The sequence below is a fragment of the Mobula birostris genome, chromosome 1, assembly GCF_030028105.1.
Source record: "Mobula birostris isolate sMobBir1 chromosome 1, sMobBir1.hap1, whole genome shotgun sequence".
NCBI classification, from domain to species: domain Eukaryota; kingdom Metazoa; phylum Chordata; class Chondrichthyes; order Myliobatiformes; family Myliobatidae; genus Mobula; species Mobula birostris.
Window position 1 is genome coordinate 154268651 of NC_092370.1, and position 26321 is coordinate 154294971.

Below are 26321 nucleotides of genomic sequence, written 5' to 3' on the forward strand. Positions count from 1 at the left end.
GCACACATCCCAGAGGTGCACCAGTGTTGATTGTCAGCGAGGTAGAGATGTTATCCAGTTAGGAAATCGGGATCCAGTTGCAGAAGGATGTTGAGAGGCCCCAGTTCTGCAGCTTATTGATCAGAAACGATTGTGTTTAAATCCTGAGCTGTGGTCAATAAACAGCACCCTGACTTAGGTATTTGTAATCTCCAGGTGATCCAAGGCCCCATGAAGAGCCAATGAAATCGCATCCACCATAAACCTATTATGGCAATAGGAAAATTGCAGTGGGTCCAGGTCCTTGCTAAGACAGGAGTTAATTCTAGCATACCAACTCTCAAAGCACTTCATCACCATTGATGTGAGTGCTACTGAATGATAGTCACTTAGACAGCTCACACTGCTTGTTTTGGGTCCTTTTGAAGCAGGTGGGAACTTCCATGGAGAGCATTCTAACTGGTTGCATCGTGTCTGGTATGGGTGGGGGGAGGTTGAAGTAAGCTGCAGAGAGTTGTAAACTCAGTCAGCTCCATCATGGGCACTAGCCTTCCCAGTACCCAGGACATCTTCAAGGAGTAATGCCTCAAAAAGGGGGCATCCATCATTAAGGACTCCCACCACCCAGGTCATGCCCTCTTCTCATTGTTACCCTCAGGTCGGAGGTACAGAAGCCTGAAGGCACACACTCAGTGATTCAGGAACAGCTTCTTCCCCTCTGCCATCCCATTTCTGAATGGACATTGAACCCATGAACACTACCTCACTACTTTTGATTTCTATTTTTGCACTACTTATGTAACTATTTAATGGTTCAATGCCCATTCAGAAATTGAATGGCAGAAGGGAAGTTCCTGAACCAATTGAGTGTGTGCCTTCAGGCTTCTATTCTTCCTGAGGGTAACAGTGCAAAGAGGGCACACCACGCACTGACCAGGACTGAAACAACTGTTAATACTAACCTGGCAGCAATCCTTCCATAAGTTTGTCATGAATTCTGTATTATAATGCTAGTAATTTTCCTTAAATTGCTGTGTCAGGCTTTGTCTTATGGGCCACGCAGATACCCCAGCAAATATCAGCCTGCTTCCGACTTCAATATTTAGTAATTCAAGCATGGGTAAGGCATCATTGTCATACATTTACTTCATGGAAAAGTTATGGGCTTGTAATTTTTCCCAAGGCTATTTTCTTTTCAACTGCATGTTTCCTCTTTATTGTATTACCTTGTTTATTTCATATGGTATTTGGTGAAGAAGGTACTGAATGCTTTTAACCAGTGAGAATGGTATCGTTGCACACAAGTACACAATACCAGTCTGTTGTCTATAAACTGTCCAGCATCCAGTACTGGGTGAAAACAAATTTCCTCCAACTAAGGTGAAATGTGCGCTCTTTGACCCCCAACCAGACTCGATCCCTTTGCCACCGACTCGCTCCTCACGCCTGCCTTAACTCAGAGTGATTGCAACTCTATGATATTTGACTCGAGTTGAATATTAATGCTTCACTCTTGCTGTTGCTAACCTCAGCTATTCCTACCTCTAGCATAGTTTTATTCTAACCTTCCTCAGCTCAACTCCTGCTGAAGTCCTCTTTCGTGCTTTTGTTACTTTTAGACTTGGCAGCTTCAGAAGCGCTGGCAGCTCTCCATTCTATTCTAGTCTCAATCAACAATGTCATTCAAAACTCTGCTGCCCCTCCCTCGTTAGAGGTCTGGAAGATTACAAACAATACCACAGATTGAAAGAAGAAGATAAACCAGTTAGCCCAATGTCAGTGGTGGATATATCACTGGAAAATAAAATGAGGAGCAGTTTACTTCACCACTTAGTGAGAGTCAGCTGAAGTAGTTGGAGGTGAAGGTTATGCTTGACTGTTATTTGAGGAGAATGCAAGCAGTTACTCTGATGCGATTGTATTTGATATGGTGTTCATGACTTTAGCAGCTATCTGTCACGTGATGAACTTACCAGATAAGTAAAACCCATGACATCGAAAGGGAAGGTAACAGCTGATGGTCGTTCTAATGCATGTTTGCAATGAAATCATGCCAGACTTGTTGCATTTGAAGAATATTGCAGAGTGTTTAATTTGGTTGCTTGATACGAAACAAAAGTGGTAGTGTGGGAGAAAGTTGTAGACTGCAGGAGTGTAGAATGGATGGGTCAGGTGAACACCCACAAATTGGGAGGCAACGAACGTAACCTCCTATCTAAGCAGGAAATGGAGAGAAAAGGGTGAACTATAGACCGGCTAGTCTGATGTTACCATGGGGGAATAATGCTGGAGTACGTTTTAAAGATGTAAAATGAGGATGTAAGTTATAATGTGGTGTATTTGGATTCTCAGAAGGGTTTTGACCAGGTCCCATTTGCGGAATTAGTACGCTTGTGGATTTGCAGTGATGTACCAACATGGAGAGTGGGCTGATTGGCAGATGGGTAACAAAAGGTAGGAATAAATGGGTTGTGTTTCCAGTTGCCAGGTGATGATTAGTGGGGTATCGCTGAGTGCCAAAAGCAAGGAAACAGATCATTGTGTGATGTTTGGGGAAAAGGAGGGGATGCAATAAGACCTGTGTGTCCAAGTGAGTAACTACACAGATGCAAATTAAAGAGAATCAAATTAAAGAGGCTAGGCGTGAGGAGGTTAGTTCACAACAGGGGGATGGGAACCAGTGCAGAGACAGAGGGTTGTAAAGTGAGGGTGGAAGCAAAAAGTACTATGAAGAAAAGTAAAAGTGGCAGGCTGACAAATCCAGGGCAAGCATTAAAAAGGGCCACTTTTCAGCATAATTGTATAAGGGCTAAGAGAGTTGTAAAAGAGCACCTGAAGGCTTTGTGTGTCAATGCAAGGAGCATTCGTAATAAGGTGGATGAATTGAAAGTGCAGATTGTTATTAATGATTATGATATAGTTGGGATCACAGAGACATGGCTCCAAGGTGATGGGAGCTCAACATTCAGGGATATTCAATATTCAGGAGGGATAGACATGAAGGAAGAGGAGGTGGGGTGGCGTTACTGGTTAAAGAAGAGATTAACGCAATAGAAAGGAAGGACATAAGCTGGGAAGATGTGGAATCGATATGGGTAGAGCTGCGTAACACTAAGGGGCAGAAGACGCTGGTGGGAGTTGTGTACAGGCCACCTAACAGTAGTAGTGAGGTCGGAGATGGTATTAAACAGGAAATTAGAAATGTGTGCAATAAAGGAACAGCAGTTATAATGGGTGACTTCAATCTACATGTAGATTGGGTGAACCAAATTGATAAAGGTGCTGAGGAAGAGGATTTCTTGGAATGTATGCGGGATGGTTTTTTGAACCAACATGTCGAGGAACCAACTAGAGAGCAGGCTATTCTGGACTGGGTTTTGAGCAATGAGGAAGGGTTAATTAGCAATCTTGTCGTGAGAGGCCCCTTGGGTAAGAGTGACCATAATATAGTGGAGTTCTTCATTAAGATGGAGAGTGACATAGTTAATTCAGAAACAAAGGTTCTGAACTTAAAGAGGGGTAACTTTGAAGGTATGAGATGTGAATTAGCTAAGATAGACTGGCAAATGACACTTAAAGGATTGACGGTGGATATGCAATGGCAAGCATTTAAAGGTTGCATGGATGAACTACAACAATTGTTCATCCCACTTTGGCAAAAGAATAAATCAAGGAAGGTAGTGCACCCCTGGCTGACAAGAGAAATTAGGGATAGTATCAATTCCAAAGAAGAAGCATACAAATTAGCCAGAGAAAGTGGCTCACCTGAGGACTGGGAGAAATTCAGAGTTCAGCAGAGGAGGACAAAGGGCTTAATTAGGAAGGGGAAAAAAGATTATGAGAGAAAACTGGCAGGGAACATAAAAACGGACTGTAAAAGCTTTTATAGATATGTAAAGAGGAAAAGACTGGTAAAGACAAATGTAGGTCCCCTGCAGACAGAAACAGGTGAATTGATTATGGGGAGCAAGGACATGGCAGACCAATTGAATAATTACTTTGGTTCTGCCTTCACTAAGGAGGACATAAATAATCTTCCAGAATTAGTAGGGGACTGAGGGTCCAGTGAGATGGAGGAACTGAGCGAAATACATGTTAGTAGGGAAGTGGTGTTAGGTAAATTGAAGGGATTGAAGGCAGATAAATCCCCAGGGCCAGATGGTCTGCATCCCAGAGTGCTTAAGGAAGTAGCCCAAGAAATAGTGGATGCATTAGTGATAATTTTTCAAAACTCGTTAGATTCTGGACTAGTTCCTGAGGATTGGAGGGTGGCTAATGTAACTCCACTTTTTAAAAAAGGAGGGAGAGAGAAACCGGGGAATTATAGACCGGTTAGCCTAACGTCGGTGGTGGGGAAACTGCTGGAGTCAGTTATCAAGGATGTGATAACAGCACATTTGGAAAGCGGTGAAATGATCGGACAAAGCCAGCATGGATTTGTGAAAGGAAAATCATGTCTGACGAATCTCATAGAATTTTTTGAGGATGTAACTAGTAGAGTGGATAGGGGAGAACCTGTGGATGTGGTGTATTTGGATTTTCAGAAGGCTTTTGACAAGGTCCCACACAGGAGATTAGTGTGCAAACTTAAAGCACACGGTATTGGGGGTAAGGTATTGGTGTGGGTGGAGAGTTGGTTAGCAGACAGGAAGCAAAGAGTGGGAATAAACGGGACCTTTTCAGAATGGCAGGCGGTGACTAGTGGGGTACCGCAAGGCTCAGTGCTGGGACCCCAGTTGTTTACAATATATATTAATGACTTGGATGAGGGAATTAAATGCAGCATCTCCAAGTTTGCGGATGACACGAAGCTGGGGGGCAGTGGTAGCTGTGAGGAGGATGCTAAGAGGATGCAGGGTGACTTGGATAGGTTGGGTGAGTGGGCAAATTCATGGCAGATGCAATTTAATGTGGATAAATGTGAAGTTATCCACTTTGGTGGCAAAAATAGGAAAACAGATTATTATCTGAATGGTGGCCGATTAGGAAAAGGGGAGGTGCAACAAGACCTGGGTGTCATTATACACCAGTCATTGAAAGTGGGCATGCAGGTACAGCAGGCGGTGAAAAAGGCGAATGGTATGCTGGCATTTAGAGCGAGAGGATTCGAGTACAGGAGCAGGGAGGTACTACTGCAGTTGTACAAGGCCTTGGTGAGACCACACCTGGAGTATTGTGTGCAGTTTTGGTCCCCTAATCTGAGGAAAGACATCCTTGCCATAGAGGGAGTACAAAGAAGGTTCACCAGATTGATTCCTGGGATGGCAGGACTTTCATATGAAGGAAGACTGGATGAACTGGGCTTGTACTCGTTGGAATTTAGAAGATTGAGGGGGGATCTGATTGAAACGTATAAGATCCTAAAGGGATTGGACAGGCTAGATGCAGGAAGATTGTTCCCGATGTTGGGGAAGTCTAGAACGAGGGGCCACAGTTTGAGGATAGAGGGGAAGCCTTTTAGGACCGAGATTAGGAAAAACTTCTTCACACAGAGAGTGGTGAATCTGTGGAATTCTCTGCCACAGGAAGCAGTTGAGGCCAGTTCATTGGCTATATTTAAGAGGGAGTTAGATATGGCCCTTGTGGCTACGGGGATCAGGGGGTATGGAGGGAAGGCTGGGGCGGGGTTCTGAGTTGGATGATCAGCCATGATCATAATAAATGACGGTGCAGGCTCGAAGGGCCGAATGGCCTACTCCTGCACCTATTTTCTATGTTTCTATGTTTCTATGCAGCCGGTGTGTTGGCTGTCAGTGAAAGAATCTTGGATATTGTTCAGGCCCTTGGTGTGATTTCACTGTGAGTACTATGTGCAGTTTAGGTCTCCTTTTCTATGAAAGAATGTTCTTGCCATGGAGATAGTTTAGAGAAGGTTCAGCAGGCTGATTCCTTGGATGGCACTTTTGTGAACGGAGATGAGGATGATTGAGTTTAGTAGAGTAAGGGGATACCTGATTGAAACTCCCTCCCCAACAGCACCTTCTCCAGGATGAGCTATAAATGCTGGTCTTGCCCACAATACCCACATTGAAATCAGAACAAAATTCTGTTTCTGCCAATAGCCTCAAATCCAATTTTCACTCTCTCCAGCACTCTCCTTGTAATACGGCACTGGCACTTCAGATAGTGAAGCTGTAATCTCACAAGTGTTGTAAACAGTTCCAGCCTAACTTCAAACAAGAGAGAATCTTCAGATGCTGGAAATCCAAGCAACACACAAAATGCTGGAGGAACTCAGCAGGCCAGGCAGCATCTATGGGGAAAAAAAATACCATTGACATTTCGGGCAGAGACCCTTCGGCAGGACTGGAGAAAAAAGGCTGAGTAGATTTTAAACGCGGGGAAGGGAAGAGAGAAACATAAGGTGATAGGTGAAACCAGAAGGGGAAGGGATGAAGTAAAGAGCTGGGAAGTTGATTGGTGAGAGAGAGATACAGAGCTGGAGAAGGAGGAATTCACAATTCACAAGACAAAGGAGCAGAAGTAGGCCATTCGGCCCATCGAGCTAAACTATTCGCCCATCTAGTTCCAATTTCCGGCTTTTTCCCCATATCCCTTGATACCCTGACTAATTAGACACCTGTCAATCTGATAGGAGAGGACAGAAAGCCATGGAAGAAAGAAAAGGGGGTAGGAGCACCAGAGGGAGGTGATGGGCAGGCAAGGAGATAAGGTTTGAGAAGGAAAGGGGATGGGGAATGGTGAAGTGGGAGAGGGGGGATAGCCTCCAACCTGATGACATGAACATCGATTTCTCCAACTTACGGTAATGGACCATTCACCATTCCCCATCCCCTTCACCATTCCCCATCCCCCTCACCATTCCCCATCCCCCATCCCCTTTTCCTTATCTCCTTGCCTGCCCATCAACTTCCCTTAGTGCTGCTCCCCCCTTTTCTTTCTTCCATGGCCTTCTATTCTCTCCTATCAGATTCCCCCTTCTCCAGCCCCATATCTCTTTCACCAATCAACTTCCAGCTCTTTACTTCACCCCTCCCCCTCCCGGCTTCACCTATCACCCTGTATTTCTCCTTCCCTTCCCCCCATCTTTCAAATCTACTCCTCACCTTATTTACTCCAGTCCTGCCCAAAATGTCAACTGTACTTTTTTCTGTAGATGCCTGGCCTACTGAGTCCCTCCAGCACGTTTTGTGTGTCCAGCCTAACTTGCATGTTTTTAAATTTGGTGTCTCAGCTGTTAAATAAAAGCATTCCAATACCTTTTTAGCCACCTGTTGACCTGTCCTGCTATCTGTGGACATGCTCTGCAAAGTCCGTCTGCTCTATTAAACCTCTTGATATCCTCCCATGTTTCCCTCATCTTGTTGCACCTTCCCACATACATTACCTCACACTCCTCTGGATTCAGTTCTGGTTTTTATTTCTCCGTACAACTGATCAGACCACCTAAACTTCTGCTTTTCACTGTTAACCACTTGGCCGTATTTTAAAAGGACTAAATGAATCATTTTGATATATTCAGAGTCAAATAGATTTGAATTTCAGAGTTTTTCTTTACTAAACTTGAATATTTTCAGAAAGTTATTAGAGGCACAACCTAATCTGAACTGGTCTAGAGTCTGCTACCAGTGCATACCTGGCTCCTGGATTTAGTTCAAGTTTATTATTAGCATTTGTTTGAAATTAAACTTTTCTTTATTTATTTTGTAGATGTTATTAGCCTCGTCAAATAAACACTGCAGGCTGTGGAATGTGATTCCTCCAAATACTGTGTGTGAAATGTGAGAAAAAGGATTAAGTTCATTGGCTAAATTCCATCTCCAAGATGGCTTGGAATGCATCCTTTCTATTGGCCCGGGGTATATTTGGAGGCCTTGGTATCTACATTACATAGATTTTGCAGTCCATGTAAATACTAAGAATGGATAAAGTGAGCTGAGGATATGTTTTGGATGAATAGGGAAATATTGTAGTTGCGCCCTCACCTTAAGGATTCATTGTAGGGAGTTGCACTTTAATTAAATCAAATAGCAGGCAAATTTTTAATGAATATAAGTGGTTGAGAATACCAGGAAAACCTTCCAGCATAATTCATACAATGCCAATTTTATTTCATCTGCAGAGGAACAGCCAAGAATGTTGTGCAACTTTAAGAGCTCAACTGTCTGGACCTGCAGCTGGTGCCTTAACCCACAAGCTGACAAGTGCTTCAGTACAGGTAGAATTAACAGATCGTTAGAGAACCAGCTTTTTCTCAGCATCTGGGAATAAGCATGTGTCTTTGGTATGAGAGTAACGCCACATAATGGCCCGAATCTGTATTGTTTTCATTTGTGATCATTTTGATATCATTTGAAACATTTAAGATGTTATATTGTAAGTGTTGTATTCAACATTGAAAAAAATGTGACTGTTACAGTCTAATGTTTATATTCCATTTCAAGTTCAAGTTGATTGCCATGGGTATACATACCCAGTGTATAAATGCCACCAAAAGTTGCCTTTAGCAGCAGCACAATACAGTAGAAACATGACAAACATAAATTACATCAATCTGAATTAACCAAAATTATACATACAGTCTCTTGTAAAAGTATTCAGCCCTTGGTTCACATACACAAATGAGTATTACAACCAGGAATTTTGATCAATTTCACAGAGAATTTTTATTTGTGAATCACATGCTGGTTTTTTCCACAGTAGAGCCCAAAACCAGGGACAATTGTAAAGTATGAGAAACTAAAAACATCAAAAACTGAAATGTCAGCAATTCGAAAGTATTCATTCCTCTTTGCTCAGTACTTAATTGAACAACCTCTCACAATTTTTACAGCCAATAGTTATTTTGGATAAATCTTTATTAGCTTTGCACAAGATTTGCCCATTCCTCCTTACAAAATTGCTCAAGCTGTGCCAGGTTAGTTGGGGAGCAGTGGTGGACAGTAATCTTTGGTCTTGCCGGAGATGTTCAATCAGGTTAGAGTCAGGACTCCGACTGGGCCACTCAAAGACATCAATTTTCTTCTTTTGAAGCCACCCCATAGTTGCTCTGGCACTGAGCTTTGGGTTGTCCTGCTGAAATACAATCTTTCTCCCCAGATTAAGCTTTCCAGCAGAGTCTCACAGATTTTTATCCAGGTTCTCTCTGTATTTAGCAGCATTCACCTTCCCATCAATCCTGACCAGATTTCCAGTCCCTGCTGCTGAAAAGCATCCCCATCGCATGAAGCTACCTCCACTGTACTTTCCATTAAGGATGGTTGATGTGCAGTATTAATTTATGCTTAGTGTTGAGGCCCAAAAGTTCAACTTCAGTCTCATCCAACCACTAACCCATCTTCCACATCTTTACAGTATCTCCTAAGTGACACTTTGCAAAGTCTTTACAGGCAAGGATATACTTTTTTTTTTTTAGCCAGGGCTTCTTCCTTGCCACTCTTCCATAAATATCTTTTTTGTACAAGACCTTAGAGATTGTGGAGCCATGAACTTCATCTCCAGTTGCAGCTACTGACTTTTGCAGATCACTTAGAGTGACTGTTGGCATCACAGTAGCCTCTCTTACAAGAGCCATCCTTCTCTGGCGACTGAGTTTAGAGGGGCAGCCTGACCTAGGCAGTGTCGTTGTGTATTCATATTTTTTTCCACTTTTCACGATGGACTGAACTGAGCTCCAAACCATGTTCAGTGTCTTTGAGATAGTGTTATACCCTTCCGCAGATTTGTGTTTCTCTGTTATCACTTCCCTGACTTGTCTTGAATGCACTTTTGTCTTCATTTTGATTTGGTCTGTTCAAAATCTACCATATATTGGACCTTACAGAGAAAAGCGGGTGATTCAGGTGATCCTCCAATTTTCTACATCAACGAATTGGGTGAGTTGGTAAGGTAATAAACAGTATTGCACCCGAGAAAAGTTAGTGTAGTAATTACAAAGGGGATGAATACTTTTTCAGCCTCACAATTTTGGTTTATAAGTTTTAGAAAATTATTGACAGGTTTTGGAATTTTTCTTTTGATTTGACATTTTTCAATTCATTAATTGTCATTCAGCCATACATGAACAATAATGAATGCAGACAAGTGAGACCGTGTTACTCAGAGGCCAAAGTGCAAAAGACAGTACAAAGTCACACAGCAAAAGCACACATAGCATGTACGTACAAGATAGCAAGCACATAAAGGTAACAGGAAGATACACCCAAACGGTAATTTAAAAAAAAAGTTCAGACTCGAACCAGAATAGAGCTTGTCTCCTACCGAGTGAAACCGGGAGGCTAGCACAGACTTCAAACTGGAAGCTGCACCACACTGCCTCGGTGAAGTGCACTGGCTCCAATGCCTCTCACCTGGCCACTGTGTACAGGCGACACTGCAGCTTGAGGCCCTGAATCCATTGATTGCCGCAAAAATCTTCAGTCAGCCACAATAGAGCTTGTCTTCTGCAGAGAGGACAGCAGGGAGGGCAGAAACGACTCCAGCCTGGACACTGCACCACACTGCCTCCGGTGAAGCAGACCAGCTCCGGCACCTCTCTCCCGGTGGCTGTAATCAGGCATCAACGCAGCTTGAGGCTTATTCCTCGCTTCAAACAGAGTCACACAGCTCCCCCGCCATTCACTTCTGCCCACCGCCAATAAATCAGTGAGCCAGACATTTGGCATTCCTCATTAACAATGTCCAAAAGGGTCTTACATTCACAAGAAAAGCGACCAAGACAGTCACTGGCTATTAGACTGTACACCTCCTTCAACTCAGGCAGCAGCACCATGATGTGCAGCTCCCTCACTTTCTCCACAACGAGCAACTCGCTGGTGGTGGAGACCTGCAGGACTTCAAGCTCTTAATGTATAGCAGGGACTTGCAACCATAAAATATACATTTAAATAGGACAGTAGCACATTTTATTGACCCTGTAGAAACTGTATTAACTCAAAAAATCCTAAATATTTTAAATTTAGAAAATGAGAAAATAGTTGTGGGGGCTGAATACTTTTTCAAAGCACTGTAATTTACACAGCAAAAACAAAGAGACGTAATGACACTAGTACATGTTGAGAGAGAGGTAGAGAGGGGAAAAAAGAAACATAATCTAAAGTGCTGTTAGCGTTTTCAGGTTGGTGCAAGAACCTAACAGCTGTGGGGAAATGTTATTGAACCTGAAGTGTGGGCAATTTGTAATGACTAGTGTACGCAAAAATCATGTGCTCTGCAATTTTTTGCCCAGTGACAACAACATGTGCATGCTGAATTTTATGTATAGAGGTATTCATTTTAACAGCTAGCAAAACACTCAATAAGAACTTTGATCTCCTCTGGGTTTAGTTGTTCTCACTCTCATTCATCTGCACTCTCACAAAACGTCTGTAGCGGGTATAAAGGATTTTCTCACTGGAGCTTTTGCACACCATCCAAATGTGACTTGCTTGCTGAATGACACTTTGAAAAGTCAAGTTTCCAAATGTCACTTCACTTTTTCCCACTTGCAAATTCTCCAGCAACTTTTTCGTTGGAACAATATACACAAGTAACACCAATTTCTACTGTTTCATTTAGCCATTCTGCTTTAAATGACCTAGCAGTTCTTTTGTGCTTCACGCCCTTTGTTTCTTTGGAATTTGACATAATGAGTCAACAATTTCTTCAATAGAAACAGTATAAATAAACTAGTTCTAAAATCTGCAGACAAATCATTGCATACTCCACGTTGTCAAGACCATCTGCATCAGAAACTGGAAAAGGAAATGTGATTGTGTACAATCGTGAAACATACTTAACATGCCAATGAGGTAGAGGGTGACAGCCTTTTCTGTGCAATTTAAATTCCTTTGTGTGCTAGTAGCAAAAGATGTGTGCGCAGAGGGAGCATTGGGTGTGGCTCTTCAAGAGTCTCTACCTTCTTCATGATGGCAGCATCGAGAAGGAGTCGTGACCTGTCCACAATGATGGATATTGCGTTCCTGAGACATCACCTTTGCAGGTGGTGGGGGAGCTGTACCTGGGATGGGGCAATCTGAGTCCACCACACTCTGTAGCTTCTTGCATTCCTGTGCATAGGAGTTCCCATTCCAGGTCATCACACAACCAGTCAGAATACCTTCCAATGTACATCTGTAGAAGTTTGTCAAGCTTCAACGACATGCTAAATCTCTTTAAACTTATGAGAAGTTAGAGATGTGGGTTTGCCTTCTTCATGGTTGCATCTACATGCTGGTCCCAGGATAGATCCTCTGCAAACCTTTCTATGAGGACTAGTACATGTTTGCCTGATTTCCTAACAACAAGGTAACTGAGCCAAAATTACTGGAAAGCTATTTAAGTCCCTACAGATTTATAGCAGTACAGTACTAGAAATTTTTATTTTATTTAGCTTGGGATATGGGCATCACTGGCATTTATTGTTCTTCCTTAAATGCCCTTTGGGAAGGCTGATGAGACTTCTTAAACTGCTGCGGTCCTGGTGACTTTGGAATGGAGGTGAACCTGCAGATGGTGGTGTTCCTATCTACCTGCCACCCATGTCCTTGGTGGGTAGAGGTCACAGATTAGAAAGTTGCTGTGGGTAGGTGAGTAACTGCTGTGCCTCTGAACATTGTAGCCACTGTGCGTTGGTAGTGATTGCTTAAGGTGGCAGACTGCTTTGTTCAGGGTGCTGTTGAACTTAAGAGATTTTGGAGCTGTGCTTATCCAGCCAAGTTGAATGTTCATTTGCGCTCCTGACTGGTCGATAGTGGAAAGACTTTGGGCTGCAGGAGGTAAGTAACTTACAAGATACCCAGCATCCGACCTCTGACCTCCTCTTATAGCCGTGTTATTTATGTGGCCGGTCCACTTGTCTCCTTACGGTGTTGCTGACGGGGTACTCAGTGACCATAATACTGTTGAGTGTCACGGGAAGGTGCTTTGTCTCTCTCTTAACTGGAGATGGCTTTTACCTGAAACTTTCGTGGTGTGAACATTACTTGCAACTTGTCAGCCTATATCTGAATGTTGCCCAGGCTTTTCCACATGCAGACATGCCCTGTATTATTTGTTGAGGAGGTGACAATGGAATTGAAAGTCAAAGTGGGGATGTTCTCTCCATACTGTCCCAAGTTTAATACCTTTACACCTCCTCAACAAATGACGTAGCTCATGACTGCATGCAGAACGTTGTGCGTAGCATTCAGGTACGGGCTGAAGTGGCAAATAATGTTTACTCCATAGAAGTGCCAGGTTGGACCTCGGAAATGTCTGGATGATGGGTGATGTGTGAGGTCTGTCTCCAACCACTGGAATGCTTTCTCATTAATGTTTTGTGACTTTAGTTTTACCACCCTTGGCCAAATGCAGCCTTCATGTTCAGGACACTGACTGATCATTGCTAGAGTCAGCTCTTTGGTCTATGTTAGGACCAGGGCTGTGAACCAAGTGGTTCTGGTGAAAGCCAGATAAGGCACCAGATAAGGCAACTGAGTTCCTTCAGCATTTGTGTGTTGAATCTGAATACAGGCAGAAAATGCTGAAGATACTCAGCAAGGCCAGCACAGCTGTGAAAGAAAAGCAGAATTAGCATTTCAAATCGGTGATATGTAATCCCAACAGAAATACAGGTTTGGATTTGTCGTGCTTTTTTCTGAGGACAAGAATCTGGTCGGTTTTCCTCATTGTTGGGCAAGTGCCAGTCTGTAACAATGGATAGCTTTGCAGATTTTCATTTCCGCAGCTGGGGTGATATCTGTTCCCATAACCTTTACCGTATCCTCTGCTCTCAACCATTTCTTTATGTCACAAGGAGTGGATTGAATTGGCTGTATTCTGACTCCTGTGACAGTGAAGATCTCGGTCACCACAGATTTAATTAGTTCCGCATAGTGTCATGGGCTGACAATCTTGATCTTGTCCCTGTGCTGTGCTGTTCTGTGTTCCACTGGACATTTCTGGCTGAACATAGTTGCAAATCCTTCAGCCTTGCCTTCAGCTCTCATAGGGGTAACCTCACTGCCATTGAGCCTGTGCCATTAGTTATTTAAATATCAGATTTAGTAACGCTGCAGATCTGATACATTGGCTGTCGCATTGCTTGGCTCCGTCTACTGTGTGGTGTCTGTTGTTTAGCTTTCTTATAGTACTGTGTTGCATTTTCACCAGGCTGGCTGCTCGTCTGTACATCTGCATGGTATGGCATGCCCTCCTCCTCTCACTGAAACAGGGTAGATTCCTTGTTTTGATGATGATGGCAGAGCGAGGAAATGTCAGGCCTTGAAGTAACAGATTGTGGCAGTGTACATTTCTGCTGTTGCTGATGGTCTACTGTCCTCCTGGATACCCAGTTCCGTGCTGAGGTGTGTTCTGAGTCTTTCCTGGCTACCATGTTTGTATTGTCAGTACTCCCAGTTTGCTGCCAGTTCCTTTAAGTATCTCTCTGCCAAAGGAAAGCAGGATTGGGTTTGGCTTTGGTCCTTGTGAACTAATGATGTATGCAGGAAGGCTGCCCAAGTGTTGTCGTGTGCCCAAGTATTAGTTGGTATCCCAAACAAATGGGGATGCAATGGAAAAGAATTACTGAGTAAAAATATTAGGTGGTGGGAGAAATGAAGAGTTTTCTTTCCTTCTTTTCAAATCTTTTTTATTGTATATATAAGAAAAATAACATGAGTACATCGAAGTAACAACACTTACAATGCCTCAAAAAAAAACCATTATCTTAAAGATTGAAAACAAAATTTTGTGATAACAAAAAAAACCTACTGAGCAGAAAAGTGAGGAAAAAAAGGAGAACCCATTAGGTGTACAACCCCGGAGCCATGCATCATACAAAAAGCTTCTAAAAATAAACATCAAACCGCCAGCAAGAAAAGAAAATATACTAAAAAAAATTTACAATTAGATCATGGAAAAATTATATCAATTAACTTAAATGATAATAACGAGCAAATGAGCCCCATCTTCTCTCAAAATCAAATAAAGATTCAAAGGTTGGACTTCTAATTTTCTCCAAACTAAAACATAGCACCACTTGAGAGAACCATTGTGACAAAGTGGGAGTTGACGTATCCTTCCACTTCAACAAAATGGCCCTCCTAGCTATCAGTGTAACAAATGCAATAACATGTTGGTCAGACACAGAAATACCATGAATATTTTGAGGAACTATTCCAAAGAGCACAGTTGATTTATTAGGTTGTAAATTAATTTTAAGCGCTTTAGAAATTGTTGAGAAAACCGATTTCCAGAACTGTTCCAATATAGAACAAGACCAAAACATATGTGTCAGTGTAGCTGTCTCAGTTTTACATCTATCACAATGACTATCAACATTAGGAAAGATTTTAGAAAGTCTCTCCTTTGTCAAATGATAACGATGTACAATTTTAAATTGAATCAATGAATGGCTAGCACAAATTGAAGAAGAGTAAACCAACTTCAAAATGTGCATCCAATCCTCTATCATAAAAGTCAAATTAAGTTCCTTTTCCCAATCCTGTTTAATCTTACATAAAGGACGCTTATCCCATTGTAATAATAAATTATAAATTCTTCCAATAGAAGAAGTCAAAGGATTCATACTCATAATAGTATCTAACAGGTCAGCCTCCAATATGTACGGGAAATTACTTAAATATTTTTGTAAAAAATGTCTAACTTGAAGGTATTGCGGAAAGTGTGAGTATGAAAGAGAATATTTATCAATTAATTGTTCAAAGGACATCAATCTATCTTCTTTAAATAAATCCAAAAAAGAATTAATACCTTTATTTTTCCAAAGTAAAAAGATTGGATCACTCAAAGAAGGCTTAAAAAAGTAATTTTGGTAAATTAAACTACAAAGTTTAAATTTTTTAAGATTAAAAAAATTGCAGAACTGGAGCCAAATTTGTAAAGAATACTTAATCACAGGATATAGGTTTAAATTAACAACTTTACCTAATTGCATAGGTAAAGGAGCTCCCAGTAACGAGGTTAAATAAAACTGTTTTACAACTTTCAGTTCCAGGTCTACCCAAATTGGCCTTATCAACCCAGTATAACCAAAAAGACATATATCACAGATTAACAGCCCAATAATACATTCTAAAATTAGGCAAAGCAAGACCTCCATCCTTTTTCAATTTTTGTAAATGACATTTACTAATTCTTGGTCTTTTATTATTCCAAATAAAAGATAAAATAATAGAATCAATCGGATCAAAAAAACAGGAATATTCTGAAATAAATTTAAAAATTTCGGTAAAATCATCATTTTAACTATATGAATACGACCAACAAGTGAAAATGTAAGTGGACTCCATCTACTAAATAAATACTTCATAGAGTCTACTAAGGGAACAAAATTAGCTTTATAAAGATCCTTATCTTTTTTAGTAATTATAATACCTAAATATCTAAAATAGTCTGAAACTTTAAAAGGAGTATTATCATATATAGAGACAGAATCATTTAAAGGAAACAATTCACTTTTACTAAAGTTTATTTTATATCCTGAAAAACCTCCCAATTCATTAAATAATCTTAGCAAGGCTGGAATGGATTCATCAGGGTTAGATATATAAACCAATAAATCATCAGCATAAAGAGAGACCTTATGCATGGTCTCATTCACAAAGATCCCATGGATATTTTTAGCCTCATGAAGAGCAATAGCAAGGGGTTCTAATATAAAATTAAACAACAAAGGACTTAATGGACAGCCTTGCCTTGTTCCCCATGAAAGCTGAAAAAAAGGAGACCTACGATTGTTAGTGACAACAGTAGCAACAGGGGCTTTATATATCATTGTAATCCAATTATTACAATTAACACCAAAGCCAAATTTCTCAAAAACATTGAATAAGTATTTCCATTCGACTCGGTCGAACGCTTTTTCAGCATCCAAAGATACAACACATTGTGGAGTTTTAGAAGAGGATGAATATATAATGTTAAATAGTCTCCGAACATTTGAAAAGGAATAGCGACCCTTATGAAGAGTTTTAATACAGTTAATAACAGAGAAAATGATTATCTGTTTTTTTATTAATGCTGTATGCTAAGCTTGCTTCTTGCTAGCGAGTCTAAATGCCATCCATACCAGTTTTTTTTTCTTAATATTTAGGCTTTATCAATAATACATCGTTTTCAAAGTCAGAAAGTTGTGCAGTGAAACTCTACTGCCTATAATCTGATGGAGTAACACACAATCTATGAAGTACTGTATCTGTGGAGGAGTGAGGAACCATCAATGCTTGGGGTTGAAACTCTGCACAAGGATCACAGAGAGTTCATCATAGAGTCATACAGCATGGAAACGGGCCTGTGCCAACCACGATGGCTATCGAAGCTAGACCCATGTGCCCATGTTTAGCCTGTGTTTAGAGTCTAAAACTTTACCATCCATGTACCTCTCCAGCTGACTTTTAAATGTTGTTATTAAATCTGTCTCAACTACTTCCTGTGGCGGCTGTTTTCAGGTACATACCATCCTTGAAAGTTGCTCCCCCAGTCCCTATTACAACTTTACCCTCTCATCTAAAACTATGCCCTTTAGTTCTTGATTCCCCAACCCTGGGAAAAAGACAGTGCATTAACCCTATCTATGGCCGTCATGACCTTACACATCTCTATGAGATTGCCTGCCCGAACTCTCCCTAAAGCTCAGGCCTTCAAGTCCTGGCAACATCCTTGTAAAGCAACTGCTGCATCCTGAGGCGACCCACATGCTCATCGGGAGAATGTGCAGGACTGAACCCAGGTTTCTGCTGGTGTCTCTCTGTGGGGAAGGAGATTATCCACAGACTCCCTACAAATTTCCTGTTCCAGTTGTGGAGTAATACCACACAAATACAGGCCCCTCAGGCCAACTTATCTGATCCCCGCTAGTTACCGTTTTAACGAATTTTGTGTTGGTAATTCATGGTAAGAAGTCTGAACAGATCCTTGTGAATATCACACATTTTATATCAATTACTCTGATGTGGTTCTGTGGAAGAGAGGCGTACATGAATACTCAGCCTCCATTATCTTTCCCTAGGTTTGTTGCATTGTGTTTTTGTGACTGACGCTGTGACAGGACAAAAGCAGATATTCAACACAAGCAGCGACGTTCTTGCTCAGCAATTTGCTCACAGGGTAAGTCAGAATTTAAAATCCTGAGCTTTTCCTTTACCAGAAAGCACACTGCACTCACAAACAAAGGGATAGGTTATCTTCTGGATGCAATTACATGAAGCAAACTCTGTAAACTATGAGTGAATTTGCTGGCTATCGATCATTTCAGATGAGTTGTGGAACCAAACACGAGGAAATCGGCAGATGCTGGAATTTCAAGCAACACACATTAAAGTTGCTGGTGAATGCAGCAGGCCAGGCAGCATCTCTAGGAAGAGGTACAGTCAACATTTCGGGCCGAGACCCTTCGTCAGGACTAACTGAAAGAAGAGTTAGTAAGAGATTTGGAAGTGGGGGGGAGGAGATCCAAATGATAGGAGAAGACAGAAGGGGGAGGGATGGAGCCAAGAGCTGGACAGGTGATAGGCAAAAGGGATACGAGAGGATCATGGGATGGGAGGCCTAGGGGGAATAAAGGGGGGAGGGGTGAAGCCCAGAGGATGGGCAAGGAGCAGAGTGAGAGGGACAGAGGGAGAAAAGGGAGAGAGAGAAAAAGAATATAAATATATATATATATAATGTGTGTGTGTATATAATTAATAAATAATGGATGGGGTACGAGGGGGAGGTGGGGCATTAATGGAAGTTAGAGAAGTCAGTGTTCGTGCCATCAGGTTGGAGGCTACCCAGACGGAATATAAGGTGTTGTTCCTCCAACCTGAGTGTGGCTTCATCTTTACAGTGGAGGAGGCCGTGGAACCAGACTGTTTCCTATTCAGTGCTTACACCGAGCACTAATGTCATACTGGTCTGTGGCCAACACTGGTAGTGGCACATTATTGGCCAGGCCTTTCCTGAAAAGTTCATAATGGTCATTTTGATCATTGTACACAGTCCTGAGTGATCCGACTTAGGCCTGAAGAAAACACTTCTAGTCGTGAAATTTCTGCTGACATATTAGCATCTATTTTTTGTCGATGATTGCTAATTATTTTTCAGCAATCAGCACACTTCTGGTACGTGCTATTGTCCATGAGTTGATTAGGATAATGGATTTCTGGGGATGTGTTAACTTCCTTGGGAACCTCCAGGTTTATTCATGGGGAGGAAGCAGTTAAAGAGCAACTGATATGACCATGCTACATTTGCACATGTTTGTTTGCAGCCAAACTACTGGCTGGGATGATGAGGTAGGGCCAAGTGAGATGAAAGTGCTGAGTCATAGCTGTTGGTTGACGGTCTTCTCCAGCACTTGACTATGCAGCGAATCTTTAGGACATCTGCATCTTCTGACTTCCAAGCTATGGATGTGAACTTGAATGGCTCATTTATCAACAGAAGTTCATAAATTTTATTGTGTCCTTCAGTATCACCAAAAAAATTATTATTTGTGAGATCTTGCCAATGACAAATGAGTTGCTGTTTGTGTATCAGTAACAATAATGCTGAGATTTTTGACTAAGGGCTTTGCTCTAAAACTTCAGTTCTGTTTCTCCTCTCACTGCTATGGCTTGACCTGTTGAGTGTTTCCAGTGTTTTTATAAAGCAAAGGTTCAGCAAAGGTAAGCATACAGAAATGCCTTGTAGGAAGGTCCAGTTTCGCAGCTGCCTGTTCCATATGATGAGCATACTTATTTACCTTTTGATGCAGTTGCTAGAATGTAATGGACAAGGATCAGAATCACGTTTATTGTCATTGACATATGTCATGAAATGTGTTTTTTTTGCTGTAGCTGGCCATTCCAAAGGATAAGATCACTGGAAGTTACAAAATAAATAGTACAAGTGACGAATTGTGAGGTAGTGTATATGGACTGTTCAGAAATCCGATGACAGATGAGTAGCTTTTTTAAAACATTGAGTGTTGGTCTTCAGGCTCCAGTACCTCTTCCCTAATGGTAGTAATGAGAAGAGGGCATGTCTTGGATGGTGAGGGTCTTTAATGATGAATGCCACCTTCTTGAGGCACCTTTAAAATGTCCTTAATGTGGTTTTTGTTAGTTTTTCAGTCTTGGTCTGTCCTGTGTTTCTGTGATATCACACTGGAGGAATATTGTATCATTTCTTAATGCATGCATTACTAAATGACAATGAACGAGGACTGTGTGTCCTCACAATCTAATCTAATCTAATGGTGGGAAGAGTTGTGCCCATGACAAACTGGCCGAGTCCTATAACCCTCTGCAGCCACTTGTGACCCTGTGCATTGGAGCCTCCAGACCAAACTGTGATGCGACCAGTTAGAATGCTCTCCATGTACATCTGTAGAAACATCCAAGTCTTTGGTAACATGCCAAATCTCCTAATGAAGTACACTTGATAGCATGCTTTCTTCTGAATGTATCAATGTGTTGAGCTCCAGATAGATTCTCCGAGATGTTGATGCCCAGGAATTTGAAGCTGCTCACCCTTTCCACACTTCTCCTCAATGAGACCTGGTTTGTGTTCTCCCCTTCCTGAAGTCCACAATTCCTTGGTTGTGCTGATACTGAGTGTGAGGTTGTGATGACACTCAACCAGTCCTTTCTCACCCTGTGTGTGTGTGTATACGTGTGTACCTTGTCACTACCTGAGATTCTGCCAAAAATACTTGGGTCATGGACAGATTTATAGATGGCACTTGAGCCGTGCTTAGTCAAGTGTGTAGAGCAGGTAGGACAGTGGGCTAAGCACACATCCGTGATTATCAGCAAGGAGGAGATGTTATTTCTGAGCTGCATTGTGTGATCTGCTGTTAAAGAAATCAAGGATTAATGGCATATGTGCAAATGGAGATACAATGGTTCAGGTTTTGAAGGTTGTTGCTTGTTAATTAGTACTGAAGGGGTGATTGCAATTGAAGCTAACAGCAATAAACAGCAGCCTGGCAAAGGTATTGCTGTTGTCTAGGTGCTCCAAAGCTAAGTGGAGAACCACTAAGATTGTGTCCACTGTAGTGGTAGGCAAATTGGAGTGGATCCAGGTCCTTGCTCTGGCCATGACCAACACCTCATAGTGGATGTGAGTGCTATCATGCAACAGTCACCCTGCTCTTTTTCAGCACCAGATGATTGATGTCCGTTTGAAGCAGGTGGGAACCCATCTGGAAATGTAGACAAGGCTTGACCCAAACACAGAGCTACAGAGGCAATTTAGCAGTGTGCAGTAACTTTAATAATAAACTGCAAAATAACCAGCCATTCAAGGCCACAAAACAACAGAAGAGATACTAAACTCACAGGCAACGAGGCAACTTGAAGTCTAGAAGCAAGTGGTTGAGGTTGCCTGGTTCATATGAGTGAACAAGGACTGTGGATGAGAGCTGGGTTTAAATTGGCTGCAGGTGATGAGTGGGAAATGAGAAGCAGGTGACTCCTGTTAGTTGGATGGAGACTGGGAGGAGCCTGCTCATGCAGGCCCGGCGGAACCCCTCTCTACAGTAATGGGAGATTGAAATCAACCATTCTAGTCCCGCTGCAGAGGGACTCCTAGTAAACACATTTCTGTAACTCATAAACTAACAGTCAAATAGCAAGTAGCTTCCTTGGATATCCCAACGTATTCTGCCTTTGTACTGTGACAAATCACAACCTGCAGTCTCTCTGCAGGTCCCAGTATTGTACAATGGCTGTCGGTCTGGTGAGATTTTCAGCATAGACATCAGACAACAAAGAAGGAAAGGACAAAGCTGGAAATGTACTAATTTCGTCCATAACTCTGCTGTGACCTGCATCCGACTCCTGCAAGATGAAAACTATCTCATGGCTGCAGACATGATTGGGGAGGTATGCTTCCAATTGTATTCTTTTCTGCAGAGGTAGAAGGTGCGAGGTTGTGTTACCTGTGGTGTGTGCTTCCTTTGCATGGTTTCTGTCATTTGCTTCTATCTGTGTTAGATATGTTTATTGGGTTTACTGAGTCATAGGAGTGATTACCCTCAGTGCTACCTCGTGGCACCTAACCTGTTCACCGGTGCGTGGTCTTGGTCCAAGAATGGCCAAAGGTTTGTAGAGGTGAGCTGAGAGGAGCTGCCCTTGACACCAACGCAGCAATTGTTCAACTGTGGAAACAAGAAACCCAAGTATAGTCAACAGGAATCATTGGGGGTTATGGAGGGAAGAATCCCTTTATTGGCTGCTGATGAGAAAGGAAGGTGGTTGTGGTCCAGGAGTTCCCAGGGTCACAACAGGGTTCCATTCCTGGGAACTGTTTGTAAGCTGGAAATGAACAAAAACAGTGTGTAGGAGAAGATCACACTAACGCTGTGACAGAGAGAGAGCAGGGTTCCATTCCTGGGAACTGTTTGTAAGTTGGAAATGAACAGAAGCAGTGTGTAGGTGAGGATCACACTAACGCTGTGACAGAGAGTGAGCAGGCACGGGAAGAGAGGCCGCTCGCTGACTCCGTAAGGGAGTGAGTCTGTTCTTTTCCTAACTCTACTTGGCTCCACCCATACCCCCAAATGCGGCTCAGTGTAGGAGAGAGGAAACGTTCTGTTCCCATCTGGCGGAGGATGCCTACAGTCCCACAACAGCTGCAAATCCATCACCTTTGTCCCTAAAGATCAACTCTTGATCTCCCGATCTACTTTGTCGTGGCCCTTGCACCTTGTTTGTCTGAATGGGCTTCCTCCAGATGATCCAGCTTCCTCCCATATCCCGAAGTGGTGCGGGTTGCTGTAAGTTACCCCGTGTGCAGGTGAAGGGTGGAATCTGGAATGAGTTGATGGGAGAGTGCGTGTGATTAAAAGGGCGGTTGATGGTTGGTACCGACTCGATGGGCAGAAGAGTCTGTTTCTGTGCTGTAACTGTGTTGGATGATGAGGGGTTATCCTACACATTGAGCAGCCTCCAGTAAGAGAGTGATAAACTATCAAAATTCTGGAAAATGTGATGAAATTAATACCAGTCATGGCTTTCTTTCCTCTCCTAATCCACAGATTAAACTTTGGGACTTGAGGACTGCAAGATGTGTCAAGCAGTATGAAGGCCATTACAACAAGCACGCTCAGCTCCCCATACACATCAATGAAGAAGTAGGGGTTCTTTTAGCTGGTACGTTTAACCTTTTTATAATAAAAATACAACATGCTGGAAACCTCACCAGGTCAGGTTGCATCTGTGGGAAGAGAACTGGTTAATTGGGAAGGAAAGGCAAATAGCTTGTTAAACTGCAAGGAGTGCTGGGGAGGGGTTGTCCCTGATGGAGTGGAACCAGGGTGACCATGGGGATAAGCTGTGAATAAATTCATCTGGAGAGCGAGTGACTGGGAGCAGTTAGAGAGTGAGCCTCTGGGATGTGAAGGAGGCTTGCCCAGCAGACCAGGCTGGCCATGAACAAACAAGCTGAACCAGTATCACAGATGAGTGATGGATATAGCTAAAAAATCAAGCTCACAAAGTTGTAGAATTCATTACTGAGTCCAGAAAACTGCTGTGTGCGCAGATGGAAGAGGAAGTGTTGTTCCACAAACTCACGCTGGACCTCACTGTGACGGTGCAGGATGGATCAGAGTGGGACGTAGAATTAAAATGGCAGATAACAAGGAGCTCAGGGTCACGTCCTGTGGATAGAAGACAGGCACTCTTCAACATGAACACAATGCTGGAAACCCAGTACGTCAACAGCAGCTATGGAGAGGAACAAACAGTCAACGTTTTGGGCTGAGACCCTTCATCAGGACTGGAAAGGAAGGGGGAAGAAACCAGAGTAAGAAGATGGTGCAGAGGAAGGCACTCTACACAACAATCAGCCAGAATGTGTTCTGTTTCCCCAGGGTAGAGGAGACCACATTGTGAACTGAACACAGAATACTAGACTGGAAAGTGTGTGTAAGTGAATCACTGCTCCTTCTGGAGAGACATTTTGTGTCCCCGGACAGTGGTGAAAGGGTGGAAGGTCAAGCACTGTGTTGCCTCTGTTTAAAGGGGAAATGTTGTAAGATGTGGGGTGTTTGGTGGGAACAGAAGAGTGGGCCAGGGAGTCACGGAGGATCTGGTATCTGAAAAGCTGAAGAGAGGGGAGGACGTGTCTGTACTGGAATCTCCTTTAAGATGGCAGAAATTGCGGAGAATGATCTGTAGAATGCAGGGGCTGGCGGTGAGGAGGCTGAGGACCAGGGAGTAAGTGTTGATGAAATTAAACATTACAAAATGCCAACATCTTGGTAGGGAAAATATAAAAGAAAAAAATAATCTGATTTATTAGCTTATATGATGCAAAATTAGTTGTTTTGCCATAGCAGTACAGTGTGAAGACATAAAATTACTAAAAATTACAATGTAAATTGTGTCAAAAACAGGAATGGTGAGTTAATGATCATGGACAGTTCAGAAATGCGATAGTGGGCAGGAAGATCTTTCTGAATCATTGATTGTGGGTCTTTAGGCTCCTGTACCTTCTCCCCAATGAGAGTAACAAGAAGATGCCATTTCCTGAATGAGGAGGATCCTTAATGATGGATGCCGCCATCTTGAGGATATTATTGATGGTGAAGAGGGCTGTGCCCATGGTGGAGCTCGTTGAGCCTGCTACCCTCTGCAGTCTCTTGTGGTCCATCAAGACTGGCTGTGATAAAACCAGCCAGAAGCTCGCCATCGTACATCTACAGAAACTCCCATGGGTCTTTGGTGACATACCAAATTTCTCCTCAAAATCCCAACAGGCAATTCTAAAAGGACCACAGGAACAACAAGATTGGAGTAGAGTTTGTTGAAAGTGGCGTGGCAAGTTGAGAAACTGGTTAAAAGCAAGTGGGACCCTAAGCTTTGTAAGGAGTGTAAGCAAGGACAAGTGTTGTGTCCATTTCTTGGAACCAAACTTTAGGAAGGATGTTAAGGTTTTACAGAGAGTTGAAAAGAGAGTTACCCAAATGATCCCAGGCAGAAGGGACTAGTTAGGTGGATACGCACAGAGGAGACTGTGAAGGGACTTTATTTAAAATCATGAGGATTACTTACCCAGTAGATAGAAACTCTTCCAAGTGACAGAGGGGGTCAAGAGGCAGGGGTATAGAATGAAGGTGATTGGCAGAAGAACCATAAATGATGCAAGGGAACTCCCTTCTATGGTCTGGAAGGCAGTGCCAAGGAAGCACTGCTACACAGGTACAAATGGGCAGATAGTTCAGCAAACAAACATTCTTCAGCCCACAATGTGCGCTGCACATACTGCCAAGTTGAAGTGGATTCTGCCTGTACACATACAGGGCGGCAGGGTAGTGTAGTGGTTAGCACAACGCTTCACAGTGCAGGAGATCCGGGTTCAATTCCCACCGCTGCCTGTCAGGAGTTCGTATGTTCTCCCCGTGACCACATGGGTTTCCTCCCACGGACCAAAGATGTACCAGTTGGTAGGTTAATTGGTCATTGGCCAATCTAATTAAACCAGTAATTACATGTCTTATGAAACTACACAATGTCCCTATCCCTCCATTCCCTGCACATGTGCTTACCTATGAGCTTATTAAACACCCTGCCTTGTGTATCTAAAACCTGGACTTCCTGTCAGATCCCTCACCTCTGCCCCTCTGACCCTCAACACAGGTGCCCCTCAGCCCCCTCCTTTACTCTCTGTATACCCATGACCGTGTCACCACCCACAGCTCCACTCTGTCGATACTACATTAATTGGTCTAATCTCAAATAATAATGAGGAAGTCATTATTATTTGAGATTAACACAGTAGTGTCAAGAAAACAACCTCTACCTCAATGTCGTAAAAACAAAGGAGCCGATTGTGGACTACAGGAAGAATGGAGACAGGCTAACCCCTATTGACATCAATGGATCTGGGGTTGAGAGGGTAAACAGTTTTAAGCTCCTCGGTATACACATCACCGAGGACCTCACGTGGTCTGTACGTACCGGCTGTGTGGTGAAAAAAGCACAAAAGTACCTCTTTCACCTCAGACGGTTGAAGAAGTTTGGTATGGGCCCCCAAATTCTAAGAACTTTCTACAGGGGCACAATTGAGAGCATCCTGACTGGCTGCATCACTGCCTGGTATGGGAACTCCCCTCAATTGCAGGACTCTACAGAGAGTGGTACAAACAGCCCAGTGCATCTGTAGATGTGAACTTCCCACTAGTCAGGATATTTACAAACACAGGTGTGTAAAAAGGGCCCAAAGGATCACTGGGGACCCAAGTCACCCCAACCACAAATTGTTCCAGCTGCTACCATCTGGGAAACGGTACCGCAACATAAAAGCCAGGACCAACAGGCTCCAGGACAGCTTCTTCTACCAGGCCATTAGACTGCTTAATTCATGCTGGTACAATTGTATTTCTATATTATATTGACTGTCCTGTTGTACATACTATTGATTATAAATTA

The 26321-nt window shown here is 42.7% G+C and overlaps 1 protein-coding gene across 3 annotated transcripts in view; it reads left to right on the forward strand.

Moving 5' to 3' along the window:
• Positions 1–26321, forward strand: part of wdr21 (WD repeat domain 21) — a 61632-nt gene that overhangs the window by 29131 nt on the left and 6180 nt on the right. For all 3 annotated transcript variants that reach the window (XM_072264374.1, XM_072264382.1, XM_072264369.1), the window contains 5 exons: positions 1020–1099; positions 8063–8158; positions 17930–18027; positions 21594–21770; positions 22925–23039. In XM_072264374.1, the coding sequence (XP_072120475.1) occupies positions 1020–1099; positions 8063–8158; positions 17930–18027; positions 21594–21770; positions 22925–23039 (566 nt within the window). The remainder of the gene's footprint in view (positions 1–1019; positions 1100–8062; positions 8159–17929; positions 18028–21593; positions 21771–22924; positions 23040–26321) is intronic.